This window comes from Eschscholzia californica, unplaced genomic scaffold (assembly GCF_041429995.1).
Source record: "Eschscholzia californica isolate CP2 unplaced genomic scaffold, dmEscCali1.0.p SCAF_1, whole genome shotgun sequence".
Classification (NCBI taxonomy): Eukaryota; Viridiplantae; Streptophyta; class Magnoliopsida; order Ranunculales; family Papaveraceae; genus Eschscholzia; species Eschscholzia californica.
The window spans coordinates 60,021,265-60,047,212 of NW_028238198.1; the positions used below are offsets into that span (position 1 = coordinate 60,021,265).

The 25,948-nt window shown below is 35.9% G+C and overlaps 2 protein-coding genes across 3 annotated transcripts; both read right to left on the bottom strand.

Annotated features, from left to right (window-relative positions):
* Window positions 1-78: 78 nt before the first annotated feature.
* Window positions 79-3,505, bottom strand: LOC147567934 (IQ domain-containing protein IQM3-like). Its single transcript, XM_086654423.1, has 9 exons — window positions 2,895-3,505; window positions 2,695-2,809; window positions 2,449-2,514; window positions 2,027-2,115; window positions 1,609-1,696; window positions 1,278-1,427; window positions 1,081-1,173; window positions 858-959; window positions 79-737 (listed from the first exon to the last, which is right to left on the bottom strand). The coding sequence occupies exons 1-9, from the start codon at window positions 3,245-3,247 to the stop codon at window positions 258-260; spliced, it is 1,536 nt and encodes a 511-aa protein (XP_086510549.1). The 5' UTR covers window positions 3,248-3,505; the 3' UTR covers window positions 79-257.
* Window positions 3,506-6,203: 2,698 nt separating this feature from the next.
* Window positions 6,204-13,973, bottom strand: LOC147567935 (uncharacterized). 2 transcript variants are annotated; one of them, XM_086654434.1, is made up of 9 exons: window positions 13,616-13,973; window positions 13,362-13,511; window positions 13,100-13,275; window positions 11,802-12,139; window positions 11,500-11,671; window positions 11,033-11,418; window positions 10,792-10,954; window positions 7,058-7,136; window positions 6,204-6,969 (listed from the first exon to the last, which is right to left on the bottom strand). In XM_086654434.1, exons 2-8 carry the CDS (start codon window positions 13,453-13,455, stop codon window positions 7,116-7,118), a joined length of 1,350 nt encoding a protein of 449 aa, XP_086510560.1. In that variant the 5' UTR covers window positions 13,456-13,511; window positions 13,616-13,973; the 3' UTR covers window positions 6,204-6,969; window positions 7,058-7,115. The 2 variants fall into 2 exon arrangements, with proteins under 2 accessions (XP_086510560.1, XP_086510559.1); XM_086654433.1 differs by lacking the exons at window positions 6,204-6,969; window positions 7,058-7,136 and having other exon boundaries at window positions 10,750-10,954; window positions 13,616-13,808.
* Window positions 13,974-25,948: the final 11,975 nt, after the last annotated feature.

Below are 25,948 nucleotides of genomic sequence, written 5' to 3' on the forward strand. Positions count from 1 at the left end.
AAGAAGAAGAAAAAAGAACTTGACTACTTCCATGTTAAATTGAAAGAACAAAAACAGAAACAGGAACCGATAACGTCATCTCAGAATAGATGTTAAATTGATTTGCGAACGAGAATATGATGTTGTGATAGTATATATTATAAGAGAAGCTAATACGCAATCTAGAAGAAATTCTTAAACCAACGGAAAATGAAAGAGGATGAATTCTAAACTTAAGAGGCAATATATCAATCTTACGAAGATAGCCAATTAGATGTCTAGACTTGGGAACGAGGAGTTGATGGAAGAAGACCACCAAATTTTCGAGAAGATGATGGTGTTTGAGAACTTCTTGGTGAGAGATTCACAAACTCAAGAGCTTGTTGTCTTAATTCCAGAGGGTAATCTGCCACACACCCGATTCTTGGTCCAGCTCCTGTCGACCATTTTAATGACAGTTGATGTCCTAGTTGATATGAACTAGCTATCTTCTTTGAATTGATTCTTTGTAATATTGCTTTCTTTGGTACATCTGCTCTTGGGCTTTGTAGACCACCTGATAATGTTCTCATATATGTTCCTTTTCTTTCAGGTTGAGTATCTTCTGTTGCTTCTGACGGTTGTTCATCTTCCTTCACTTTGTTATTGAGATTTTCGACTTGCTCTGGCTCATGATCTGTTGAAACTTTAATTGAGTTTCTGCTATGGTTTGAGTTTTCTTCTCCATAGTTTTCGTAATCGTCAGTCGACGAGCGTACCTGACAATGTCGATTATCAGCTAATGAAAATGAATACAGAATCAAAACTTTATAGAAGTCAATTCATGATGTGTGTGTGTGTGTGTGTGTGTGTGTGTGTGTGTGTGTGTGAGTGTTTACCTCAACTTCTTTGAGGTTGACGCCATTTTCCTTCAGAAAGTCTAAGAAGCTGCCAAGGTTCTCATCAGTTGGGCGATAATGTCCACTGTATGCTGAGATACACTAATACAACACAAGGAGTAATTGAGAATCAGTTTAACCAAAAGATGCACAAAGATAAAAGCTTGACAAACTTCAGCTTGGATTTACAATCAAACAAGATCACCGATAAAAAAATAGTTACCTTTAATACTCCATTTTCTGCGACGAGTCTTCCGGCTGCTAAAGTTGCTCCTCCGGCTAGAAAGCTAGAATGATGAAATACCCCTTTCTTTTTCTACACAAGATCGAGATAATATACGTTATTTTAGGGACTATATAGCAGATAGACGGAAAAGGATTAGCGCATAATGTTTTCTCGTGTTGATCCCAAAATCTTACCTCACCAGCGTAAAGTTTCTTAGAAGTACTCATCACAAAAATCCATTTTGCCCCAGGGGTTCCTTTAGTTGTTGTATCCATAAGTTCTCCACTTTGTCTGTGTAGAAGAACCCCATCGATAACTATGTACTCATAGTCTTCCCTCTCTTGCTGGTTTTAGAGCAGAATTGCCAAAAACAAGGAAACAGACTTAAGGAACATATACAAGGTAATAAATTTAGGCAAAAAGTTCGCCTCCCCTGAAAGTTGAAGCTTATAGTTGCAGAAAATTCGACCGAAAGATGCATTTATAACAGGAAGCAAAATTTTATTAGAAGAAGAAAGGACATACAGGTCCTAGATACTTGATGCATTGCTGGCGAAGCTTTGATCTCGGACACTCTTCGAGATCAACATCTCTGCCGTCTCCAATATCCAACCTACATAAAAGTGTAGAAACTAAACTTTTTCACACTGAACAGTTTTTAAAGAAAACATGGCATGGAACACCTTAAGATTCTACTTTACAAGATTAATCAACTGAAAAGTCTCATAGCCCATAACTAAGATGGTAAAGTTAAAGGGAGTTAAACCTTAGACCTGTAACCAAAACCCTAAGTCCCAAAAACATCTAATAACTACTCATTCATTACCAAATGACCCACCTAATCAATAGAAATAAAAATATATTAATCAAACTGAACTTTTTGGATTTCAACAAGGATAACAAAATGAATTTTCTTCAAACTGAAATGACTACCAATACTCACCACCAGAAAAAAGGTTGGCCAGCATCTCCTTTACACCACTCATCATAATACATATGCAAATTATGTCCATATCGATGTCGAGGATCAATCTGCAGTAAGAATCGAAGAACTCAAAATATTATACCCAAACTTAGGCCACTTGAGCCACTCAGTGCTTGTTTTTTTCCCACTCGTCTGAAACTGAATTATCCCACTCAAATGGACTATAGTAAATCAAGGTCTTGAGTGGGATTTCATGTTTTTAGAAAAAAACAAGCAATGACTTGGTATAGTTTTGATCACTCTAGGTTTTAGAAAAAAACTATGCCAAGTCATTGTTTGATCACTCTAGGTTTTTTTTCTAAAAACATGACTTGGCATAGTTTTGATTCAATTTCTAGAGTGATCAAAAAACTGTTTTTGTTTAGTGGGAAGAAAATTACAGCTTCAATCCAGTGCTGAAAAGCTAGTTTACTTGCTTTTGCATCTTTAGTTAACCCCTTCCCAACCTGCCAAACATTTAAACCCATTTCTGATAAGGAAACTAAAAAGTCAAAAGTCATGAAGATGAAAATCAAAAGTCATTTAAACCATTAAACACAGTAATTTAGGGGAAAAACTGAACCAAACAGTTTGAAAAAAGAACAAGGAAATGGAAAGAAGAAGAAGAAGAAGAAGAAGAAATTTACCTTGGAAGCGTTTAAGCTGATTCGACTCCACCTTGAAGCTGCGGTCTCTGGTTTCAAGAAATTGAAGAAGGAAATGGTACTATGGTTTAACCTAGCGTAGTCAATCGCTTGCCACCTTCTCAACACAAAATCGGTAGTTAGAGAGAGAAAGTGTGTAGAGAGAGAGAGAGGTGAAAACTGAAAAGTGCAACTTGACTTACCAGAGTTCTTCAGCGACGACGGCTGAATCTGCTAACTTACGCCGAGTCCGATAACCTCTATAACTCTTCTGCAACTTCAATGCCGCTGTTGATTCACAACTTTTATCTTCCTCGTCGTTCAACTCGTTCGTATCAATAAACGATCTAGACCGTTCGTACTCATGAACATCGTTCTTCTTCTTCGTCAACTTATCTTCAGAGTTAACAAGAAAATCATTACCGTCGACGACTACCGGAGACTTTAAACGGCCATTGACGGCAAGGGAATGCCCGGAGTTGGCTCGTTCATGAGAATCAAGGTTGAAATTTAAACCAAAAATAAATGAAGGTTCAGTATTTACTTCCACCTCCATTACTGAAGTATGCTAAAAAAAATCTGCCTCTCCAGGAAAACCTAGAAGAATTTGTAGAGAGAGAGAGAAAGAGAGAGGAATGAGAATTGGAGAAGTTGTTGGAAGTGGGGGGAATTTATAAAGTGAAATACTCCGTATTCTTGAAATATAATTGGGTGGGTATTTACAATACATTACATTAACTAGAGAAAGAGAAAAAGGTACAGCAGACCTCAGTTACCACCAGGAGCTACCTACTTTTTGTCTTCTTATCTTATTAGGATTTCCAATGGTATTCTTTTTGTGAATTTATCTGCCCCCTCACTCCAAATATCTAATTAGGATACCCTTCTCTAATTTTTCTTTTAGTTAGACGAAAAACAAAGAAAAATTAGGGTGTTTAATTGTCGGTTGTTTGTTTTTTCACTTAATAAGTGAATATCACTTGTAAGTGGGGCTAAAGTAAGTGCAAAAAAGTAAGCTCCAATTTGGAGTTTATTTTTTTGCACTTACTTTCTAAAAGGAACAAAGACAAAAGGCAGGTCCTGGACCGAGTGCCATGTAGAGAGGTCTTGGACCGAGTGCCAGGTCTTTCTACAACGATAATTCTTCTCCCACTTAGCTAGTTTATCTGATTTTTCGTTGTTGAGCCTTGGCGTGAAATAGAAGATTAAACTTTCGAACTCGTTCTTAAGCCTGAAAACTTTGTCCATGTGTTTTCCGGATTGCTATTGGATCGATGTTTTGTTGCTGTTGAGATAGTTGATAAGATTTTGTCCATGTTTCTAATTAGATATCAATGACATCTATTTTCCTTTTGCACGTAAAACACGAAAGTACACTTATTTTTATTGTTTTTTTTTTGTTTCTTTTTATTTCGATCTCCCATATCTCTTTGATGATATGTTTTGCCGATGAATCTTCATTTTTCATACTTATTTTTTTTTCTTAATCATCTTTTTCTACTTTACTAACAACATTTATCGAAAACTTTAAAATTAATAAATCACAAAGAATACAAATGTAAATTGAAATTATGAATTTAACAAAAAATTAAAAAATTAGAAGAGAAAGTATTAATTAAACTTACAAATTAGATAGAAAAATTCATGAAAGACCGGAGTTAGAGTGTTATGTCAGCCGTGAACTTACAAATTAGGTAGAAAAATTCATGGGAAGACCGAATTTAGAGTATTATGTCAGCCGTAGTGATATGAGATGGAAAAAAGAAAATATAATAAGTGTAGGGTTAGTTTTGTACTTTTACGTACAAAAATGGGATTTCACTAATATCTAGTTAGAAAAGGAGGTGTCGCTAATTGGACATCAGTGGCGTGGAGATATCGCAAATTCTCCTGTTCCTTTTTTTAGAGAGAGAGAAAAAAAAAAGTGTTGGTGGTGTGGTAGTATGAGAGCAACTCCAATGTTAACTGGGTTGAGCTCCCTAATTCAAAATTGAGAGTTCGGCCCTAGACACAAGGCTATACATTTTTGAAATTTACTTTTTAAGATTTATTTTTTAATTTTTAAAATCTATTTGAATTTGTTTGTATTGTTGAGAAGGTATTGTAAACTAAAGAAAATGTGGTTTTTTTTACCTTTTCCAACACTAACTGGTGATTGAGTTTAACTTACTGGCTAACTATTAGTTGCACTTACACCCTCGACTTATTAATTTTGTCAAAAATTGCAGATTGATACATCAAAAGTGAAGGTGTTAATCAAGCAATCGCATTTTTAAACATGTTTGCTATACGGAAATGAATCAGATGGTGCACTTCTAGCGGAATAGGTTCCCTTCTCAGTTCTCACGTGGAAGGAATCCCCAAACCCAAGGGTAGGTGGAATAAATCAGATTGATACAGTTCTTCAATATACAATCGTCAGCAGAGAGTGATTGGTTGGTTCCCAGTCGACTAACTCCGTCGAAACTAAACACTGAATCACATTTTCTCTTTTTTCTCTTTTACCACCACAACATTCACCATCATTATCTCTCTACTCTCTCTGCCTCACTAGATTTGAATCTAATAATGGTTCCTGTCTCCCTGGTCAATAATTCATTTCTAGAAACCCCAATGATGAGTTATAGTTCTTGAAGAAACGATCGATGGGGAAACCCATCAATGGAGTTTCTAAAACTGAAACCCCATTGAAGAGGAGTCATCATTGAATTCAGATCCAGAGATAGAAATGAAAGGACAACGATGATGGTGGTGGTGGTGAAGGAAAGGAGAGGAAGAGGCAATAAAAATACGTTTATTTTTAATCTTGATGAAGTTTGCCAACAGAATGTCGACCTACGACCATATTTCAATAACTGCAGAATGACGAAGAGGGTTGAAGTGAAGAAGAGGAAGTGTATGAAGTGGAGGAGTAAGAGAGGTTAGGGGGTAACAAGATGAAGTTGAAATTAAGTCGAAAGACTATAAGGATAAAGCAAAAGAAAAAGTTGAGAGACATCAGGGTTAAAATAAATTGTCAGAACTAAAATAGTCAATTTGTCACGATTTAAGAGCTAAAATATAATGAACTATATTCAATAAGCTAAGCTCGTAGGATAAACTCAATGTCTTTCAACAAAAAAAAAAAAAAAAAAAAAAAAAAGGATAAACTCAATGTCTCAATTACTACAAGTAACTAATGAAGAGTGAAGTCAAAAAGATTAACAAAAGCACATCCTTATTTCAATAGTACAAATTTACAAGTGGGCGATGAAAAACCCAAAGAACGTGTCTAATTTTGGGAAACCGCGTATGGAATTCCATAGACCACTTTCAAACAAATGCTAATAATCACCACTTTTCCTGCATGTACATGATGACCCAAAAAAGACGAAACTTTCACGTGTTTTTAGTGTTGTGGACTTTTCTCCATGAGGCTCGATAGGATAAAGCTTATTATTTACATTTGTCACCCTTTCATTTTTGCGTGCCCTGTAAATAACCTAAATGTCCTTCTAAAATACTATAAGTACCACTACTTATTTAGGATTTTTGAACCAGGGGGTAAAATGAAAAAAAAATCATAAGTTGCCTAAAAATGAGGTGCAGATCCTAATGTCAGGAAAAATATTTGTTTTCCTTTTTTTTTTCTTCCTTTCTTGCCCCTCGACTTGACCCAACCCTTCTCTCTCCCACGTTTTTTGAGGGATCATTAAATACCCGTCCCTATCTCACAGGCAATCACATCCTTCCTTCCTTCCATTTCGCGCCAACTGCTTCTTCCTTCTTTCCTTTTCTTTCTCTCTCTAAATTATCCTCTATTAATCCTGAGTTTTTCCCCCATTTTGCTAAATTTTTTGGCGAAATTTTTGGGATCCCGCTCTTTCTTTATTGATCACTTTCAAAATCTTTCAAAAGTTTTCAAATTTCATCTTCCAACCTATTTATACCACCCACTGTCTTAATATCTTCCAACCAGAATCTGCTCTTATCTTCCAACCTTTTCAGGTAATGCCTCTTAAATGAGCAAATCCTATTTGTCTTCAATGATAAACTTTAAGGAAGCTGAATATTCCATTTGTTCTTTTAAGGAAGATGATAATGCCTTTTGTAAATGAACAAGTACTCATCTAAATCTATTTTGAAACTTTGACATTCCAAAATGACAGACAAAGTGAAAGGATTTTTTTTCTTTTCTGTACATTATCTTTTCATACCTTCTTTATTTTTCTTTTCCCTACAGTATACAATGGATATTGAAGGAATGCTTTCTGGGGACATTGTTGCACGACGTCCTCTCTGGTGAAACAAACTTCAACTTAGTTGTAACAGTATATAATGGATATTGAATTTTGTTTTTTCTTTTCTTTAAATTATCGTTTCATACCTTCTTTATTTTCTCTCTCTATCCAGGTTGGAGCGTGAGTTTTGCGGCTATACTTCATCTACTTCTGCTGCAACATCATCTGAAATGATGAACCACAATCAAGTATCTAATAAGTAAGTTTGGAACTAATTTGAACTTTACTGTTTCGTTATTGTTTTACTTAAAATTATAATTTGGTGAGTACACATTTTAATTTACCGGAATCCAAACTCTGGTGAGTACATATTTTCATTTACCAGGAACAAAACTGTTTCCTTACCTAATAATAATTTACCTGTGCCATTTATATGAACCAGTAACAAATGTCTAATAAGTATGTGTGGAAGTCATTACATATTGTTGTTTGTTGTGTACTTATAACCATCTCTTACTTTACGGTAAATAAAAAAGTTTTCTGGTTCAGTATACATGAATACTTAAAATTTTGGTGAGTACATATTTATGTTTACCGTGAACAAGAATATGGTCAGTAAATATTTATGTTTACCGAAAACAAAACTGTTTCCTTACCTAAATTAAATTTTCTCCTGCCAATGATATGTTTTTCTTGTATTGATATTTAGTTTATTGTTCTGATTTATCCGAAAACAAATTTTTTCTGAGTAAAGAGTTTTGTTTTGTGCAGTCTCCCACGGGATTTTTCAAGAAATTCCTCTCTCTTGGTTGAGGATGCATGTACTGCCATTGTCAGGGCTGAAACTCTAAGGTCTGCTAGCTAGTCTGAGGTGTTTACACATTTGGGGCAGGAATTCCCTGGAGGCGCCAACGCCTTTCGAAATGCACTTGGACGATATTCAATAAAGCACGGGTACAATTTTAATTATTTGAAGAATGATCTTGATCGTATTACTTGCGTATGCAAATCCCCAAAATGTTCTTGGACCATTCACGCTGTGGCTCCTCTGAAGTCAAGGTCAATGTTTGTTCTAAAAGCTTACAACCCTGTGCACACATGTCAAGACTTTATAATGTCAGAGAATAAGCCAAGATTATCAACCGAAACTGTTAGCTTATTAATAGTCGATGACATTAGGGAGAATCCGACCAAAAGTACTAAAGACATTGTCACATCTTTCAAGAAAGACTATGGAATTCAACTCAGCTACTACTATTCATATAAGGCTCGAAACAGGAGTATTTCTTTGGCCTATGGGGAGGAAGCTGATTCTTATGCCAAACTCAACTGGTATGTTGATGCCCTATCACGTTCTAACCCTAATAGTGTAATTGATCTTCAAGTTGATAAAGATTCCCACCGTTTTGTTCGAATATTTATTGCTTTTGGAGCATGCATCCAAGGTTTCAAGCACTTTCGCCCATTGATATTTGTTGATGGTACTTTTGTGAAAACGAAATACAATGGGTGTATTCTTGCAGCTGTAGCGAAGAATGGCAATGATGGTAAGTATTTTACCAATATTTTCCGTCCGGTACACATTTTTATTTACTGGCTTTTTTGTTATCTCCTAACCTAAAGATTTAGGCTGAAATATTAATTAATTTCCTGTTCTTCCTACTGCGATATGTACTTTGCAGGTTTTTTTGTTCTCGCCTATGCTGTCGTTGATGTAGAAAATGATTAAAACTGGACCTGGTTTTTTTGTAACTTGACGAAAATGGTTGATATTAGTGAGTCTTTGACTTTTATGTCGGACAGGCACAATGGTATTATAAATGCAGTTTCGAACATTTTCCCAACCGCGCACAATTCATTCTGCGTTTGGCATCTAAGAAACAATTTGAATGTACGTGTAAAGAATGGTGCGAAGAAGTCGGACTATTTCCAATCCCTCATGTTTAAGGCGGCTAGAGCCCTTACTATATCGGATTTTCAGAAGTACACTTCTGAACTCGTAGTCATGGGTGGCAATGCCGTGGATGCATTTCTTCACTCTGTAAATCCGGAACATTGGGCTGATGTTTTCTTTCCAGAAAAAAGGTACGGTTTAATATGTTCTTCGCTCTCGGAATCCTTCAATTCGTGGATAAGGGATGAGAGAGTTCTTCCAATAACCGTAATGCTAGATATGTTGAGGATCAAAATTATGAACATGATGAATGCAAGAAGAACTGAGTCGGCAACTTGGGACTCTTTCTTGTGCCCTAAGGTCAACGAAAAAATGCAGTCTAGATTCAACGTTGCCTGTAGCTGGAAGTGCATACAATCAGGTAAATTTGTGTATGAAGTAATGTCCATGCCGAGTCAATCTGTGGACTTGGGGCTCTTACATGCACATGTCGTAAGTGGCAAGTCCAAGGTATCCCTTGTGAGCATGCCATATTGTGTATTAAAGTGCATGGAGGTGATTCATCATCCTTTTTTGATCCCGCTGTTACAACGGATGCATACTGTAAGACTTATAGTCATTCCATAAACCCTGTCCCATCTTTCGATCAACCAAAAACGTTTGAGGAAGCCAGCAAGATACTTCCTCCTTTAACAAAGAAACGTCCGGGCAGACCACGTTCTGTAAGAATTGAAAGTTCTGGAAATAGAAAGAGACAGCGGATATGCGGTAGGTGTAAAAAGCTCTCTTATCACAACCGTGCTTCGTGCAACGAAGCGATTTAGTGATTGAAATCGTTTTTATATCAGCAGCAAAAACTAGGGGCACTCTACAACTTTGAAAAACATTTACAGTGTTGGGAGCTTTTCAAATTTTTGAAGAGAGTCATATTTTAGCCTTGTGCTGCTTTGATTTTTTTGTATCTTTTGTCGAACTTAATGTATTTGTGTTTAAAGTCAATGTATTATCTTATATTTTGTGAATGTGTATTGTGCCTGAACATAATGCATTACATGAAATTTTTAGTTTTGTCCAGTACATTTTTCTATTTACCAGAAAGTTTAAGTTTTGTCCAGTAAATTTTTTTATTTACCGGAAAGTTTAAGTTTTTCCAGTGTTCAGAATATATTTTTTCTAAGTCAAGTCGAGTACATATTATTATTTACCGAAAATTATTTTATGTTTTGAGAATATATTTTTTCAAAGGGATTTTTTCTAAGTTTTGTCTAGAACATTTTTTTATTTACCGGAAATTATTTTGTTTCCCGGGTTTTTTTGGGAAAAATTTCTAAGTTTTGTCCAGTACATATGGATTTTCCGTAAAATTTCTAAGTTTTTTTGGGAAAAATTTCTAAGTTTTTGGGAAAAACAATCTTCTGCCCAAGCTTCGGCATGTTATGTTTTGAGTAAAAATATGTACTGAATATATTTTTTCTAAGTCATGTCTAGTACATATTACTATTTACTGAAAATTATTTTATGTACCGAAAATTGTTTTTCTTCCCGCGATTTGTTCTAAGTTGTGTCTAGTAAATTTTTTTATTTACCAGAAATAATTTGTTTCCCCGAGATTTTTTCGGAAAAATTTCTAAGTTTTGTCGAGTACATATTTTTATTTACCGGAAAGTTAAATTTTTCCCGGATTTTAGAATATTTTTTCCTAAGTTATGTCAAGTACATATTTTTGTTTACCGGAAATTCTTTGTTTTCCCGGCATATTTTATGGAAAATTAACAAGTTTTTTCCAGTGAAAACATATTTTTGACTAACAAAAGTTTCACATAAACACAACCATAAGTTTTTCCAGTACTTAGTAAAACTTAAAAAATTTCACAATAACAAAACTTTCCAAGTTTTTTCCAGTACTTAGTAACAGTTAAAAAACACAAATATAATTTTCACATAAACAACTATTTATGACCCTTCATTTATCATCCTTCTCCATACCTCCTTTGATTCCTCCAAAATTTTGAAAGTTACTTCTACCCTCTTTCTTCTTGCTTTGTCTACATAAGTTTCCAGCTGCGAGCAGGACCCCGGGAAATTGGACTGGTTGCTTATGTTGAAGATATCCTCCAACTGGAACATTACGTAGAGTCCACAGTCTGGACTGTTTGATTCAAAAATAAAATGTGAGTTTAAAGAAACTTAATAACTACTAAAGTAAGGAAGCAAATTTTAGACTCACCTATCCCCTTGCTGAGGGCAGTCAACCTCCTTTACATAGGATATCTTTTTCGTCATCCTTTCTTTAGCGTGTTGCCCACTTCGTTTGCGTGTGCACTTCATCTTTATCAATGTTTCTGCCAGCTGCGATGCAAATTTCTTAGCATTATTGTTGCATTGGTTAGCCAGGTTAGTGTCACGCTGCAAAGAGTTGTAGTGCTTCCATTCATTTTCTTCGAATTCATAGACAAGCAGAGTCCAATGATGACCCTCGAATGAGTCATCTGTGTACGGCGTATTCAGTGGCGCATACAACATTGTAGTATGATCTTTGATGTATTGCGCTTCCAGCCGCTGATTTAAATTGGCCTCTATACTTGCCTGACTCCGCTCTTGTTTGATCAAGGTCTGCAAATTGTTATATATTTTAGACTACTATTTACTCAACACCATTTAAAAATGAATTATATGTTTGACAAGGAAACTTACAAAAAGCAATGAAGATAGGAAAATAACTTCTTTGTTCACGTCTCTGGCGTCCTGTGCCAGGTGGTCCTCAAACCAGTCTATGATTTGCGAGTCACGTCCCCGATTCATCATAAGTTCATCCAAATCTTTCGCTTTCAGGCAATGTTCTTTGTCCTTGTTCCACACTTCGAGACTGTACATAGAATTCAATCCAGCCACACAATTACTTTCCAGAAAGATATACATTTTCTACACAATTTGTTTACCATACATTTTTTTGTTTACTAGACATTTAATTATTTACCAGTTACTGAGTTATTTACCTTGTCCACCCGTATGTCATGAATTCTAGCATTAGTGATTTTTCTTTCTCTTGGACGTAGGGCCATAACCCTCCCTTTCTCCAGTTACTTATTGGTTCTTTCACTTGTTTCTTCATTGTTATCGACTCTATACCAATCACAGGGAATTTAATGGCAGCTGCTCCTTTGGATGTTTGTTTTCGTGTTCTGGGATTATCCTTTACCCTTTTGATAAGAGATGTTGGTTTAGTAATTGACCCTTTCTGTATCTTCGATACTACTCGTTTTGGGGGGCTGACGTGCGGTGATGTAATTTTTCTACTTGTTCCAACATGATCCAAGTTTTTGGATACTTCTTCCTGTAGGGATTTACACCCTTCTACTAGTGTTTATAGCGGAAATATGACATCTAATGTCTACACTAGTATTCCCAGGATCACATGCAAAAATAGTAATTAATCTAATGGAGATAGTAGATTACCTTAATCGCTTTTCCCTCGAACTAGTTGAATTGATTGAAGAAGACCAAGAGCTTCAAGTGTAGCTCCTCTACTTGGGACACGAGCAATCAATTTGATCTCCCACCTTGTTGTATAGCTAGCACACCAATGGTGGTTGGAAAAGAAGAACACCTTCTTCTTTGACTAGATTGATAGTAATGGGAATTAGCTCACTTTCTCCTCTCTACTTGATGTGGTAGAGTAAGAAAGCTTAGAGAGAAATTCCACACCTTATTCTCTGCCCTAAGAGTGTTTATATAGAACCCTAATAAGAATCCACCTCCTTTTAGGTTTCCTAAAACACCCTTTAGAATAAGATTTAGGGAAATAGTCGAAAATAGTAACTATTGGTATTTTCTCAATTCCCTAAGGAGGAGGTGCCCAAACACCACGAAAATTGGCAGATATAATGTTTATTATATAAGAAACTAACCCTCCAAAATTCAGCCCAATCCGAGTCCTAGAAGTACCCGAACCGGTCTAGGCCCAAAAACCCTGTTTTTGGCCTTTTTGTACTATCTTTGCCTAATTCCTTTTTAGGCCTATGAGATATGTTTATGGGACACTCCCATGATTATATCTCACTCCCACTAGTCATATCCTAGATCAATTTGTCACTCTTATGTGTAACCCGTTGTAGGATCCGATCGAAGTTAGCCGCGAATTACTCCGTAATTCGACGATCGTAGTTGGTCTCTAGCTACAACTCTACGATCCCTAAATCAATCGGACTTGATGATCTTCCACATCAATTGTCCTATCCGACAAATCGTTCGCATTGTCACCTTGGTCGAAGGACATCTCCTTCAACTCCTTCACTTCCACCGATGCTCTCCCCATTTCTGCAATATCGGAGAAATTCTCTTCAGCTGTTTTACAAACCTCATCTCCCTTCTTCTCCATGTCCGGCTGTGGTGGTGGAGTCCATACAACAATTTGCGTCCCAAAGTTAAGATCAAAACTTGGGAATTCATTGGTATCATCCTTCATACTCTCTGTCAAATAATGTATATTCAGAAAAATAATTTTTTAACAAACTCGAAAACTTTAATTATTTCACCACATAATTTGCCAACATTACCTCTCTTGTAAGGCTTCTCTTTTTCATAAGTATCATCCACCCACCCTGGCTCCTCACTTGACAAATTGATTCGAACCTCATCCTCATCATCCATCTCAGCATCGCCTTCATCATTCAGCTTGCCTTTCTTTTCTTCCTCTCCCTCATCGCCTTCATCATTTAGCATGCTTATTATACTTTCTCAGAAAAAAATAAAACTGAAAAAGAATAATATTTACTGAGAATATAAAATAAAATAGAAACTATTTTATTACCATCTTCATTGCCATCGCTATCATCTTCGTCACTGTCTTTAAGTTAATACTTATTACTCCGATCATTTTTCTTGTCCTTCCTTTCATCTTTCTCCTCTTTCTCATTTTCCTCTTTGCCACTTCCATCTTTCTCCTTTTCATCTTCGTCACTGTCATCATCTTGTTCCTCATTATCATCTTTCTCATCATCTTTTTCTCTACCCTCATCCTCACTTTCTTCTCCTTCATCATCTTCTTCTCCCTCTTCATCATCTTTTTCTACACCCTTTTCCCCCTCATCTTTCTTGTCTTTCTCTTTCTCCTCTGTCTTCCCTTTCTCCTCTTTCTTCTGTTTCTCTTCTTTCTCTTTCTCCCCATCTTTTGGATCTTCCATCTTACTTTTTCCCTTACGCCTCTGTGCGTGTAGCTCCTCCACATTATCCGCAACCTTGATCAGGCCATCTTCTCCTCTAACCTGTTCTTCTACAGGAACTAAAAAGGTTTGAAGGAGTGCCTCATATGCTTTGTAAGAATCATCCCTATCCACGCACGCTTCTCGCAGTAAGATTTGCAAGCTTCTGGTCAAATGTATCATCTATATTGGTCAAAAACCACCTCACGATCCTAGGCACCTCATCCCTAAACCTCTCTTCTCGATCAAAACATAGAGTATGCTCGCAAAACCACAGCTATAAAAAACATAGAGTATGAGACACATGAAGTTAAGTTTGAATTTAAATGATAAAAAACATACTCACAAGAAGTAATACAAGGCACCCTGAAGCTTTCAGTGGGTCGTTGGGGTACTTATTGATTCGATCAATTAGGTATGAGTGCACTGCTGTTGGCCAACACAAAGTTTGAATTGATTCCATTGTTTGCAAGTTGAAGAGAATACGCATTGGAACCTTGTAACCTGTTAGCGGAGCAAATAAAACATTTGCAGAAATAGACATGATGATCAGCCTGATCACATCCATGTCATCTACCTCTCCGTTGACAGCAATTCTCAGGGCATTGGATATTTGTATGCATGATACCATTCCAGGGATTTCACCGAAGTACTTCATACAAAAATCTATTTCAGGCTGCTTTACTGATCTATTTTTAGGGAAGATTTCTCTCACCTCTCTTGACAATGGCATACCTAGAATTAGGGCCACATCTTCAGGTTTCAGTTGCATTTCTTTCCCCGCCAATGTAAACCTTTCTGTCGAACTAGAATAGAGGCAGAGAATTTCAAAGATAGCCTTGTTGGGTTTGTTTATGTTATCCCAATCTATTTTGTCCTCAACAAAAGCCATCACCAAATTTTTAAATGGAGTAGCGGCTAACAACTCTTTCTGTCTAGTCGACATCTTTGGATATGTGGTCTTCATTTGTCTCCATGTATTTCGAAGGGCATACTTGTAAGCCTTCGGCACCAGTGCTGCAAGGTTGGGTGGTCTATTTTTCCGTTCACCCGTTGAGTTTCCAACTTTTGTTTTTGATTTCTTTCCTTTCTTTTTTTTGATGCTTTCTTCTCTCTCTGGTGCAGCTTTTCTCTTGCCTTTTGCATTGTCTTTTACTTCAATGCTCTCAGTAGTTTCTACCTGTAAAAAATTTAACAACCAGGAAAGACTGTTGTGTCACACATTACAACAAACACTTGAAATGCATGGTCATCTTTACCAGGAACCAAAAAACATTTTCAAGGAACAAAACATTTACAATGGATATTGACCGTATACAAAATGATTTACCAGGAATAAAATAATTTACTGTACAAAACATTATTCCCATGAACAAATCCATATCACTTGGAACAAAATAATTCCAGTACAATAAAATATTTTCAAGGAACAAAACATTTTACAGTAAACAAAATTATTTACCAGGAATAAAACAATTTACAGTGCAAAATATTATTCCCATGAACACTAGACAAATCCAAATCACAGTAAAACAAAATATTTTCAAGAATAAAAAACATTTACCAGAAATTCATTTATTTACCAGGAATATTTTCAAGAACAAATTTTTTTTTACCAGAATATGGAACATTTACCAGAATAAAAAACATTTACCAGAAACATTTTCAAGAACAAATGATTTTTTTTTTCAGTTTCATACCTTCTTCTTTCTTGGACTAGTTCTTCTAGCCAGAATTTCTGCTATAGGTCTTTCCTTTACTGATATATCTCTACTGGAAGTTGGTTCTATGATAGTCACACCCTTTGATTTCTTGTTTGTATCGTTACTTTTCACCATATCTGCGTCAAAGAAATGAAAGATTATACACAAATTTTATGGTTTCTAAAAACTTCTAGGGTTTCTAAAATCTTCTAGGGTTTCAAACAAACAATAAGAGATTATTTCTATGAACTTTTAGGGTTTCTAAAATCTTGCGTCCAAAAAGAAAGATCAATCACCATATCTGCGTCAGAAATTTAAGGTTTTCACAAATTTTAGGGTTTCAAAAAACTTTTATCAAAGAAACTTTTATCAAACAAGTTTAGGGGGATGAGATAGAAGTAAAACCTACTTGAATCCCTTCACAAACTTGTAGATTCTTTCTCCAAACAGACTTGAATCCCTTCCTTTTCTTCAAAAAAACATGAATCCCTTCAGAAGTAAAAGTTGAAGGAGGAAGATGCAGGAGGAAGATGAAGGATGAAGTAAAAGTTGGAGAAAGAAATTTCTTGAGAAGGAGCAAAGTTACCTGGGAATAGGCGTGGGATGGACTCGGCGTGGGAAAAAGTTAATGTGGAAGTGACCGTTTGCAGGAAACGTCACTTCCGTCCCTCGAATCAGTCAGAAATCGCGCCAAAAAATTTGCCAAATCCCGGTTAATTTTCAATGGCACGGGGCGTAAATTCGATGAACTCGGGGGCTGTTTTCCGTCATTTTAAGTCCCGGCCTAACAAAATGGACCTCTCGTTTATTTATGGGCAACCGTGGACGTCCAGCCTATTTTGGGCCTCATTTGGACGTCCAGCCCAATCCCTCACTTATTTACTCCTACTTTCCCATTGCATAGGAGGCAGAAATGGCAACTTTGGTCAATCTATCGGGTCTTCGCCCTAGCCCACTTCCAGTGAGACAGGGTTGGGCAAACCAATTTATACACGGGCTTGAGATAAGGACAATGTCTAGAACAAAAACGGGATTTACTAGTGAAATTTATTTCAGCTCTATTAACAATCCTTTATATTTAAGGGTTCGTGGGTATATAGACCAAAATAATATTCAAAAAAGGTTTATGATCCAATCTTCCCAAAACATGGATATTTAGTCCTTTTACATTATGGACATAATAACCCATTCTTTATGAGATAACTACCGTCTATGTCCCTCCTACAAAAATCACAAGATTTTTAATTTTCCAGGGTGAATTTGGAATGTTTCTAATGTGGGCGTGATTTAGGGGATTTAAAGCAGCTAACGTATAAATCTGAAATTGATTTTTCTCTATCTTCTAACCGTTTTGGAAAACAAATCTATTTCCAAATCAATTCAAAACAAAAATCGTAACCAAATCAATTTTCTCTCTCTTTACAGATTTGGAAACCAAATCAATTTTCTCTCTCTTACTATGTAATTTTTTTTCGATTCAAATCAATTTTCTCTCACTTAACTTTCAGATTTGGAAATAGTATATTTTCTAGATCAATTTAGCATGATTTGGGGGTTAATATACAAAACATATATATCACTTTCTCTCACTTAACTTTCAGATTTGGAAATAGTATATTTTTCTGGGAACATTAAAGCAACATATGTTTTCGTTTTTACTCATACATAAATACACATAGAATACAAATTATGAAACAAATACGTAAATTATGTATTATTTATGACGAGGAAATCATCATTTGTCAAGTATACAACATAATTTATCAAATGTATGTTGGTCTTGTTCAATAAATTACACATAATTTCTTTTACATTACACATCCTTTACATTCTGTTACAAAAAAAATACAAAATCTTCTTTGGTTAAAAAATGTTGCCCATCCATGTACTCTCCATTAGTTTCGTTGACTCACTTTGACTTGATGATTCTCTTTGAAATTTCATCTGTTATATCAAATCTACACACATAAATACACATACATTAAAGAAAAAAAAAATCATATATTGTATTATAAGCTACATGTACAGTTTCGTAAATTATATATAATGTTTGTCAAATTTTGACAACATCTGAAGGTTTTGAGTAGTTTGGTAACTTATCAAGGCTACTATTTTGGGTGAAAAGTACACGTAATGGTAAATAAATAATACATAATTTATGTGCACTTATACGTAAGTTATATACATAATGGTAAAAACATGAAGATATATGTAAATTATATATACTTTATTGCAAAGTACACAAGATTTGATAGTAAAGCGAAGTATTTCTACTAATGAAATGAGTACTGTTTTGGTGTTAAAGCACGGGTAATGTTCTATAAATTACCCATAATGTACTATAAATTGTGGTAATTGACGATAAAGTAAATGTACTGTAAATTCTGTTATGAGTAACCGTACGAAAGAACAAATGTTTCATAAATCCGTACGGATTGAAAACCAGATCTGAAGAAAAAAGAATGACAATATCATTAAGCTTAAACTACAAATCTAAAGATATTTGCTATGATGATTGATTGCAATAATGTCAAACTCGAGTTGAAGGATTAAACATCAAGATAAAAAACATAAATGAAATTTTAAGAGAGAGAAAGAAAATAAACATCAAACTATCGATTGATGATTGATAATCGGATCTCACGAAATATCAGAAACAACAGAAGATTAAACATAGATCTAAAGAAATATGATATTATCACTGGATGGAAACATAACATACTAACTTTGAAGGAATCATTAAATAAGGAATAAACATAAAGATCTTAAACAATTATGAAAATTTTGGGATTTTAGTTATGAATCATTGAATAAGGAATAAACATAAAGATTTTAAACAGTTATGAAAATTTTAGAGAGAGAAAATAAACATCATACATTCGAAGTTAATAAATTAGTAAACAGATCTTATAGATATGTATCATAAATCTGATACGTTTTATAATAGAGCGAAATAATTAGGTTTTAGTTATAAGAAGAAATATTAGATATTAACAATGGTGTTTATAAAGATTTCGAAAGTATTAAACCTGATAAATGATGAATTTGGACAACAATAGAATGTAGAAGAAGAAGATTTTCTGAGTTTAATGGAGGTTTGTCAACTGAATCGGTTTTAGAGAGATCAAATAAAGAGTTTCCGTTACTGAAAATAATGAAGATATTCTTACTTTTAATAGAAACATGATTGGAGAGAAATATGGGAGATGAATATGGAAAAAGATATGCATAGATTTCAAAGGTAAATCAGTTATAAAATATGGAAAGGTTAGATTAGGGATTATGAAATAATATTTATTCTAGAGATTTGTGTTTTCTCTCTAGATGAAACTAAATGGACTAGATATCCATTTATATTATTTATTTAGTTTTAAAACCCTTTATAGGATTAGAGAGGATTATATCTACTATTAGGACCCGTTTTTTGGGCTATAAGCCCAAAAATTCTATATTTAATATATACCTAGACAATTTATTATTAAATAATATAAGCCATTGATGATTTCAAGTGATTTTCATGGTTTTTTAAACAAGAAGCAATAACTAAAAATGTCAATATAATAGTACTGAAAAGAAACTATGTAAGAAAAGTCCAAGATTTGGGCCCAAATACGAAAAAAAAAATCCACTCGGGAATAATAATGTAAAAAAAATCCAATTTTTAAACTGTTGGCAACACTTTTGAAACTGTAAGTTTTCATGAACCCTAAATTTTTATTCCAATAATCTTGTAGTTGTTTACATTCTCTTATTTATGGAGATAGAAAGGAAAAAGAGATAACCGAAAAAGTTTGTTACTAAAAACAGAAAACTGAAATGAAAGAAAAGTTAGTTTGCTAACTAACTTAAACTAACTTTTCTTTAACAGTTGGTGAGTGCTCTTAGCATTTCTGAGTTGTGACCGAGCTGGGCTGAGTTGGGCTGCGTTTGTTGACTCCATCTTTGACTACTGACTTATGTTGACCATATAAGGATTCTTGTAAACCCTAATCACTTTACTCTTATGAATTGTAAACCCTAGTTCTCTCAGCCCCCCTCAAACCGATGATGAAGAGAGACGATTAAGCATCAGTTTGCTTCGCATAGACTGAAAGAGATCGAGAGATAATCCCTTCGTAAATATCAGCTAGCTGTTCTTGAGTGGGTATATGATGAATGGTAACAGAACCATTCGAGACCAAGTCACGAACATAATGGAAATCCACCTCAATATGTTTAGTCCGTGCATGAAAAACCGGATTTGAGGCGAGATATTTTGCACTGATATTATCACAGAAGAGCGTAAAAGGTTTCTTGAAAGAGAAATGGAGTTCATCCAGCAGGTAAGAGATCCAGACAACTTCTATTGCCATAGTAGATAAAGCTTTGTATTCAGCTTCTGTAGATGATTTTGCTACTCTAGCTTGTTTCTTAGAACTCCAAGAGACTAAGTTTGAACCAAGAAATATACAAAATCCTCCAGTAGATTTTCAAGAGTCTGGGCATCCAACCCAGTCAGAATCTGAGTAAGCAGTGATATTAGTAAGATCACTGGGAACAATACGAATACCAGACCCTATAGACCCTTTGAGATACCTTAGTATTTTCTTGACAATCATCAAGTGAGATGATGTTGGTTTATGCATAAACTGAGATGTGTAGTTTACAGCAAACGAAATATCAGGTCTTGTAAGTGTTAGATACTGTAGGGCACCAACATGACTTCTATATTCTGTTGGATTTGGAAGTAAGTCACCATCATTGATAGAAACCCTTTGACCACTTGTTACTGGAATCTTTGATGGTTTTGAATCCAAGAGATTTGCCTTACTCAAAAGTTGTAAGGTATACTTAGTCTGAGATAAAAGCATGTGAGTAATATGTTGTTCACAGGTAACCTCAATACCCAAGAAGTAAGATAAGATGCCCAAATCCTTCATCTTAAAAGTAGTACTCAAATCAGAGATTAGGGTAGAAATCATAGACTGTGAGCTTCTTGTTAAGATTATATCATCAACATATAAAAGTAGTATCATGGTGTCCTCCTTAGAATAAAGAACAAACATGGACTGATCAGACCTACTTTTCTGAAACCCATATTCATATAGAAAGAAAGCAAATTTTGTGAACCAAGCCCTAGGAGCCTGTTTGAGTCCATACAGAGCCTTATGTAATGAACACACATGGTTTTCTTTACCCTTTTCAACAAACCCAGGTGACTGGATCATATAAACTGATTCAGTTAATGTTCCATGAAGGAAAGCATTTGAAACATCTAACTGTTTGATAGGCCAGGACCTTGTGACAACAATAGACAAAACAATTCTAATGGTGTTTGCCTTCACAACAGGACTAAAAATCCCGTCATAGTCTATACCCTCCTTTTGATGAAAACCTTGGCAACAAGCCTTGCCTTGTACCTTTCTATAGACCCATCACTTTTCTGTTTTAATTTGAATACCCATTTTCACCCAAGTACATTCATGGAACTATCATATGGTACTAGAGACCAGGTTTCATTATTCCAAAGAGCTAAGTATCATCATTCATAGCCTAAACCCATTCATTGTGTTTTGATGCCTCTTTGTAAGTAGTTGGTTCAGTGGGTAGTCGTAGAAGTGACAAATAGGCTACATTTAAACTATGAGGTGATGTAAAATGAGCAACAAAATCAGCTGGAAGCTGTTTTGGTTTGAGAATGCCATTTCTACCTCTAGTGATAATATGATCTGACTATTGAGGGGGTATTGAAACTATTGAGGTTGCTGGTGTACTAGTAGGTAAACTAGAAATGCCCTCCTCATGTGAAGTCATACCCCTAACCACAAAACTTGCTGGTGAGCTAGTAAAACTACTAGATGTCCCAATTTAAGTGGAAACAGGAAGACAATTTTGCATAGGAGGTAGAGGAAGTGAAATAGGTTGCTCACTATGCTGATCACTACTAGACTGTAGTTGAGAGATGTTGGTGTAAGGGAAATTACCTTCATCAAAAACTACATGTCCTAGAAATATAAACTCTTTTTGTTAAAGGATCATAACACTTATACCCTTTATGCTCATTGTTATAACCTAGAAAAAAACATTCAATACTCTTTGGGCTGAGCTTATCTTGTCTTAATTCCCCCAAATGTGGATAACAAGCACACCCAAAAGACTTGAAAGAAGTGTAATCAGGAGGAACATGGAATAGTTTCTCAAAAGGTGATAAACCATTTAAAGTGAGAGTGGGTAGTCTATTGATGATGTTGATGAGACATGAAAATGTCTCATTTGAATCTCTTAACTCGGGTTAGTTAGTCCAGTTCGAGCGGTTACTCTGATGATTTGTTTGATTTTCTTTCTCAGGTCTCATTTACGGAGTTCGATGCAAAAACATCGTGATAAAGACATATTTGAGGGGCATTTTGGTCATTTTAATGACAAGGGCATTTTGGTCAATATTAGTGCTCATGTGAAAGTAGAGTCCGTCAACAGTTGGTAGCCCAAGTGGTTCCAAGGTGTTGACATAAACTCCAGAAATCCCTGGAGGTCTCAGGTTCGAATCCCAGAGAAGGTGGAATCTTTGGTTATTTGATTTGGGATTATTAGGGTGTAAATAATGTAGTTGGGCTTTAGGCCATTGTCATGTTGGGTTATAGGTCCGGTCTTGTTTCAGTTTGAGTGGTCAGTTATTGAGCGTATCACATCTTTGATGTATCAATGCCAAATGTAACGACATATGTAGATCGTAGTCGAATTCCAAAAAAAAAAAAGAAAGTAGAGTCCAATACGAATCTATGGGCTGAAACGGAAGTCAAAACGGTGTCCGGATGCGGAAATTATAGCGGGTCAAAGATTTGTCAAAATCAAGTCAATATAGATCTTCAGAGACACGTGGCGGCCAATCCAACTGGTAATGTGAATATTTCGGGCTAACTTCGGTCATCTGTGGTGGTACGTCGAGATGTCCAGTGTACCAAGTTCCAGTATAACCGCGCGCATAGTATTACCGTGCACCTGGGTATATCTGGCAGATTGAACGGTCGAGATCCTTTCCGCACGGACTTCTCCAGCTGATGAGGTTTGTTCTGTATTCTTCCTATGGCCGTGAAGCAGCGAACCATTCACCCCTATAGCGAGCACGGCATTACCCGACTGGTTAATCTCCAAACATTTGAGAATATCTTTTCAAATTCTTGAAGAAGGAAATAAGAGAAATCTAAAATGGAAAGAAGAAGATAGATGGAAAACCGAGAGAAGGAAAGAAAGGTTGAGAGGGAAAGAAATTTTAAAAGGAAACAAGATGGAAAAGATGGAAGGCATGGTTGATGGAAGATATTGATTGAATGAAGAAGGTTTCGGCTGGAATATTGTTTAGAGAGAGAAAGAAAACCGAGACAGAGAAGGAAAGAGAGGGAGAGAGGTATAGGGTCTCGGCTATAAGAAATAACCAGGAGGAACTGATTGAATTATCTCAGTTTTGGGAACCGACCACCATTAACATCTCCTCACGGCTAAAGAAGAAGAAAAAGAGTTGGAGAGAGAGAGAGAGAAGGAACTCGACCATTGTTAAAGCCGAGAGATAGAAGAAGGTAGAGAGAGAAAGTGAGTAAAAGAGTTTTTTTTTTCATTTCTTTTTCATCTCCTAATCCTTCTCTTTGTGAGAGACAGAAGGTTAGAAAGAACGAGTTAAGAGAGAGAGAGAGAGAGAGAGAGGTGTAGGGATTTACACCCTTCTACTAGTGTTTATAGCGGAAATATGACATCTAATGTCTACATTAGTATTCCCAGGATCACATGCAAAACTAGTAATTAATCTAATGGAGATAGTAGATTACCTTAATCGCTTTTCCCTCGAACTAGTTGAATTGATTGAAGAAGACCAAGAGCTTCAAGTGTAGCTCCTCTACTTGGGACACGAGCAATCAATTTGATCTCCCACCTTGTTGTATAGCTAGCACACCAATGGTGGTTGGAAAAGAAGAACACCTTCTTTGACTAGATTGATAGTAATGGGAATTAGCTCACTTTCTCCTCTCTACTTGATGTGGTAGAGTAAGAAAGCTTAGAGAGAAATTCCACACCTTATTCTCTGCCCTAAGAGTGTTTATATAGAACCCTAATAAGAATCCACCTCCTTTTAGGTTTCCTAAAACACCCTTTAGAATAAGATTTAGGGAAATAGTCGAAAATAGCAACTATTGGTATTTTCTCAATTCCCTAAGGAGGAGGTGTCCAAACACCACGAAAATTGGCAGATATAATTTTTATTATATCAGAAACTAACCCTCCAAAATTCAGCCCAATCCGAGTCCTAGAAGTACCCGAACCGGTCTAGGCCCAAAAACCCTGTTTTTGGCCTTTTTGTACTATCTTTGCCTAATTCCTTTTTAGGCCTATGAGATATGTTTATGGGACACTCCCATGATTATATCTCACTCCCACTAATCATATCCTAGATCAATTTGTCACTCTTATGTGTAACCCGTTGTAGGATCCGATCGAAGTTAGCCGCGAATTACTTCGTAATTCGACGATCGTAGTTGGTCTCTAGCTACAACTCTACGATCCCTAAATCAATCGGACTTGATGATCTTCCACATCAATTATCCTATCCGACAAATTGTTCGCATTGTCACCTTGGTCGAAGGACATCTCCTTCAACTCCTTCAGACTCCCACTTGGACTTAGAACAAGTGCAATGCCTCGATTTCCGTGTCAATTTAGTATCCCATCTGATACGTCACATCATTCAGACTTTCTTGATATCCGAGTACAACTGTAAAAGACAAACAATTAACTTTTAATCCGTTTGAGCGCGGCCACGCATTTTCAGTTGCTACTCATCAAGTGGCCTTGAGACACTTTGTACCTAATGTGATTAGGGTGACACAATCCATTCTTGCGCTCCCACTTAACTTCATGTCTATCCTGTCCTTCCCAGTATCCGTCTTTATAACCTCCTTTTACGGCGCGGCGTTTAACGGAACCAAAGTCGGGCATTCCTTACATAAGATGAGTGGAGCACTCATGTTTTGAGGAATCTCTCCAATTGTCTTTATGAGAAGTATTGACGTTCATCACGAATGATGTACTTCTCATTTGAGGGTTATCCAGTGTATAAACCTTTTATACACCCACGTAGTCGAATAGAATATACTATTCCTATAGCCCATGAAACTGCGCTAACCCATCGACTCCCGTGCTAGTCTTCGTGAGTCATTGTTGTCCATGCAATGACCTGGACCAGGGATTTTTGATAATAAATATTCCAAGTTCACTTAATAGGGTTTCATTCATCAGATCACGTATCTGACAAACCTATTCGGAACGTTTTATTATCTATGGACTGTCGTTTAAACACTAAACCAAGTTTAGACGACTGGTGAAATAATTCTTATTATTTCTGATAACGAGAGTTGTAAATCTGAGCCTCTTCCGTAAAACTCCTTTTACCCACTCAGTTTTACTCGTCGAGGTTTAAAATTATACCTCATGCCTTAGACTGTGTATGAATCTCATATTATGTCTTAGGTGACAGTTTAGTTTGACTACCGTGGTAGTCGGTTTTAAACTTTGCTTATTATCAATTAATTTGAAGATTGCTAACTTCAACCTTGATAATATCTAGTAACTTTTACTAGAGTTAAGGCTTTTAATTCTTTGTGTAGTATTTGCAACAGTTCCCGGCTTAAAACACTTTTAGCCTACTTTCCTTCCATGTCTGGAAGTTTGCTACGATGACATGTTCAACTTTGTACTACTTCATCCTTTAGCCTTCTAGGATGTACTAAGTAGTGTTTCGGTTTTCCAATCCGAATTCGGATGTTTAAATGCTAATCATGTCCAACATGATTGACTTTATGTTTTCGAACATAAATGTCTCTCTCATGCGTGCTAGCTCATCGGTGTCTTTTCAGACTCCGAGTTTTGCAACGCCCTCTGTCATGAGTTTTTGGGTCGAAATCTTTTAGACTTTCCGAGTCTTAGATTTTCTGTTTCGGATCTCAAGCATCTCAGCGTACTGAGTCTCTCTAATCCTATCATCCTTTTGATCTATGCCTATAGATCTTCAGATGCCCAAAATGGCATTTTATCCTTTTGTGTGTGGTCCTTTATTGAGTCAGTTCGTTACTGTTATACAACACCTTGTGTCGTACTCAATCTTTTGTATGTACTCTGCATACGGACCCGGAAGGTTTGTTTCTCCCACTTACCTACTTGAAACTCGTGATTCAAGATTTTCTTCATTCCTCAGGAATCAAACTTCTTTGATTG

Excerpts from the sequence above, each read along its gene's own strand:
- LOC147567935 (XM_086654433.1), bottom strand. The coding sequence starts at position 13,455 with ATGGATGATGAGGATGAGGTTCGAATCAATTTGTCAAGTGAGGAGCCA. Across the intron at positions 13,276-13,361 it reads AGAGAAGCCTTACAAGAGAG|AGAGTATGAAGGATGATACC; the intron begins GTAATGTTGGCA and ends ATTATTTGACAG. Across the intron at positions 11,419-11,499 it reads TCCTATCTTCATTGCTTTTT|ACCTTGATCAAACAAGAGCG; the intron begins GTAAGTTTCCTT and ends AACAATTTGCAG.
- LOC147567934 (XM_086654423.1), bottom strand. The coding sequence starts at position 3,247 with ATGGAGGTGGAAGTAAATACTGAACCTTCATTTATTTTTGGTTTAAAT. Across the intron at positions 2,810-2,894 it reads GTCGTCGCTGAAGAACTCTG|GTGGCAAGCGATTGACTACG; the intron begins GTAAGTCAAGTT and ends TGTGTTGAGAAG. Across the intron at positions 1,697-2,026 it reads GGCCAACCTTTTTTCTGGTG|GTTGGATATTGGAGACGGCA; the intron begins GTGAGTATTGGT and ends ACTTTTATGTAG.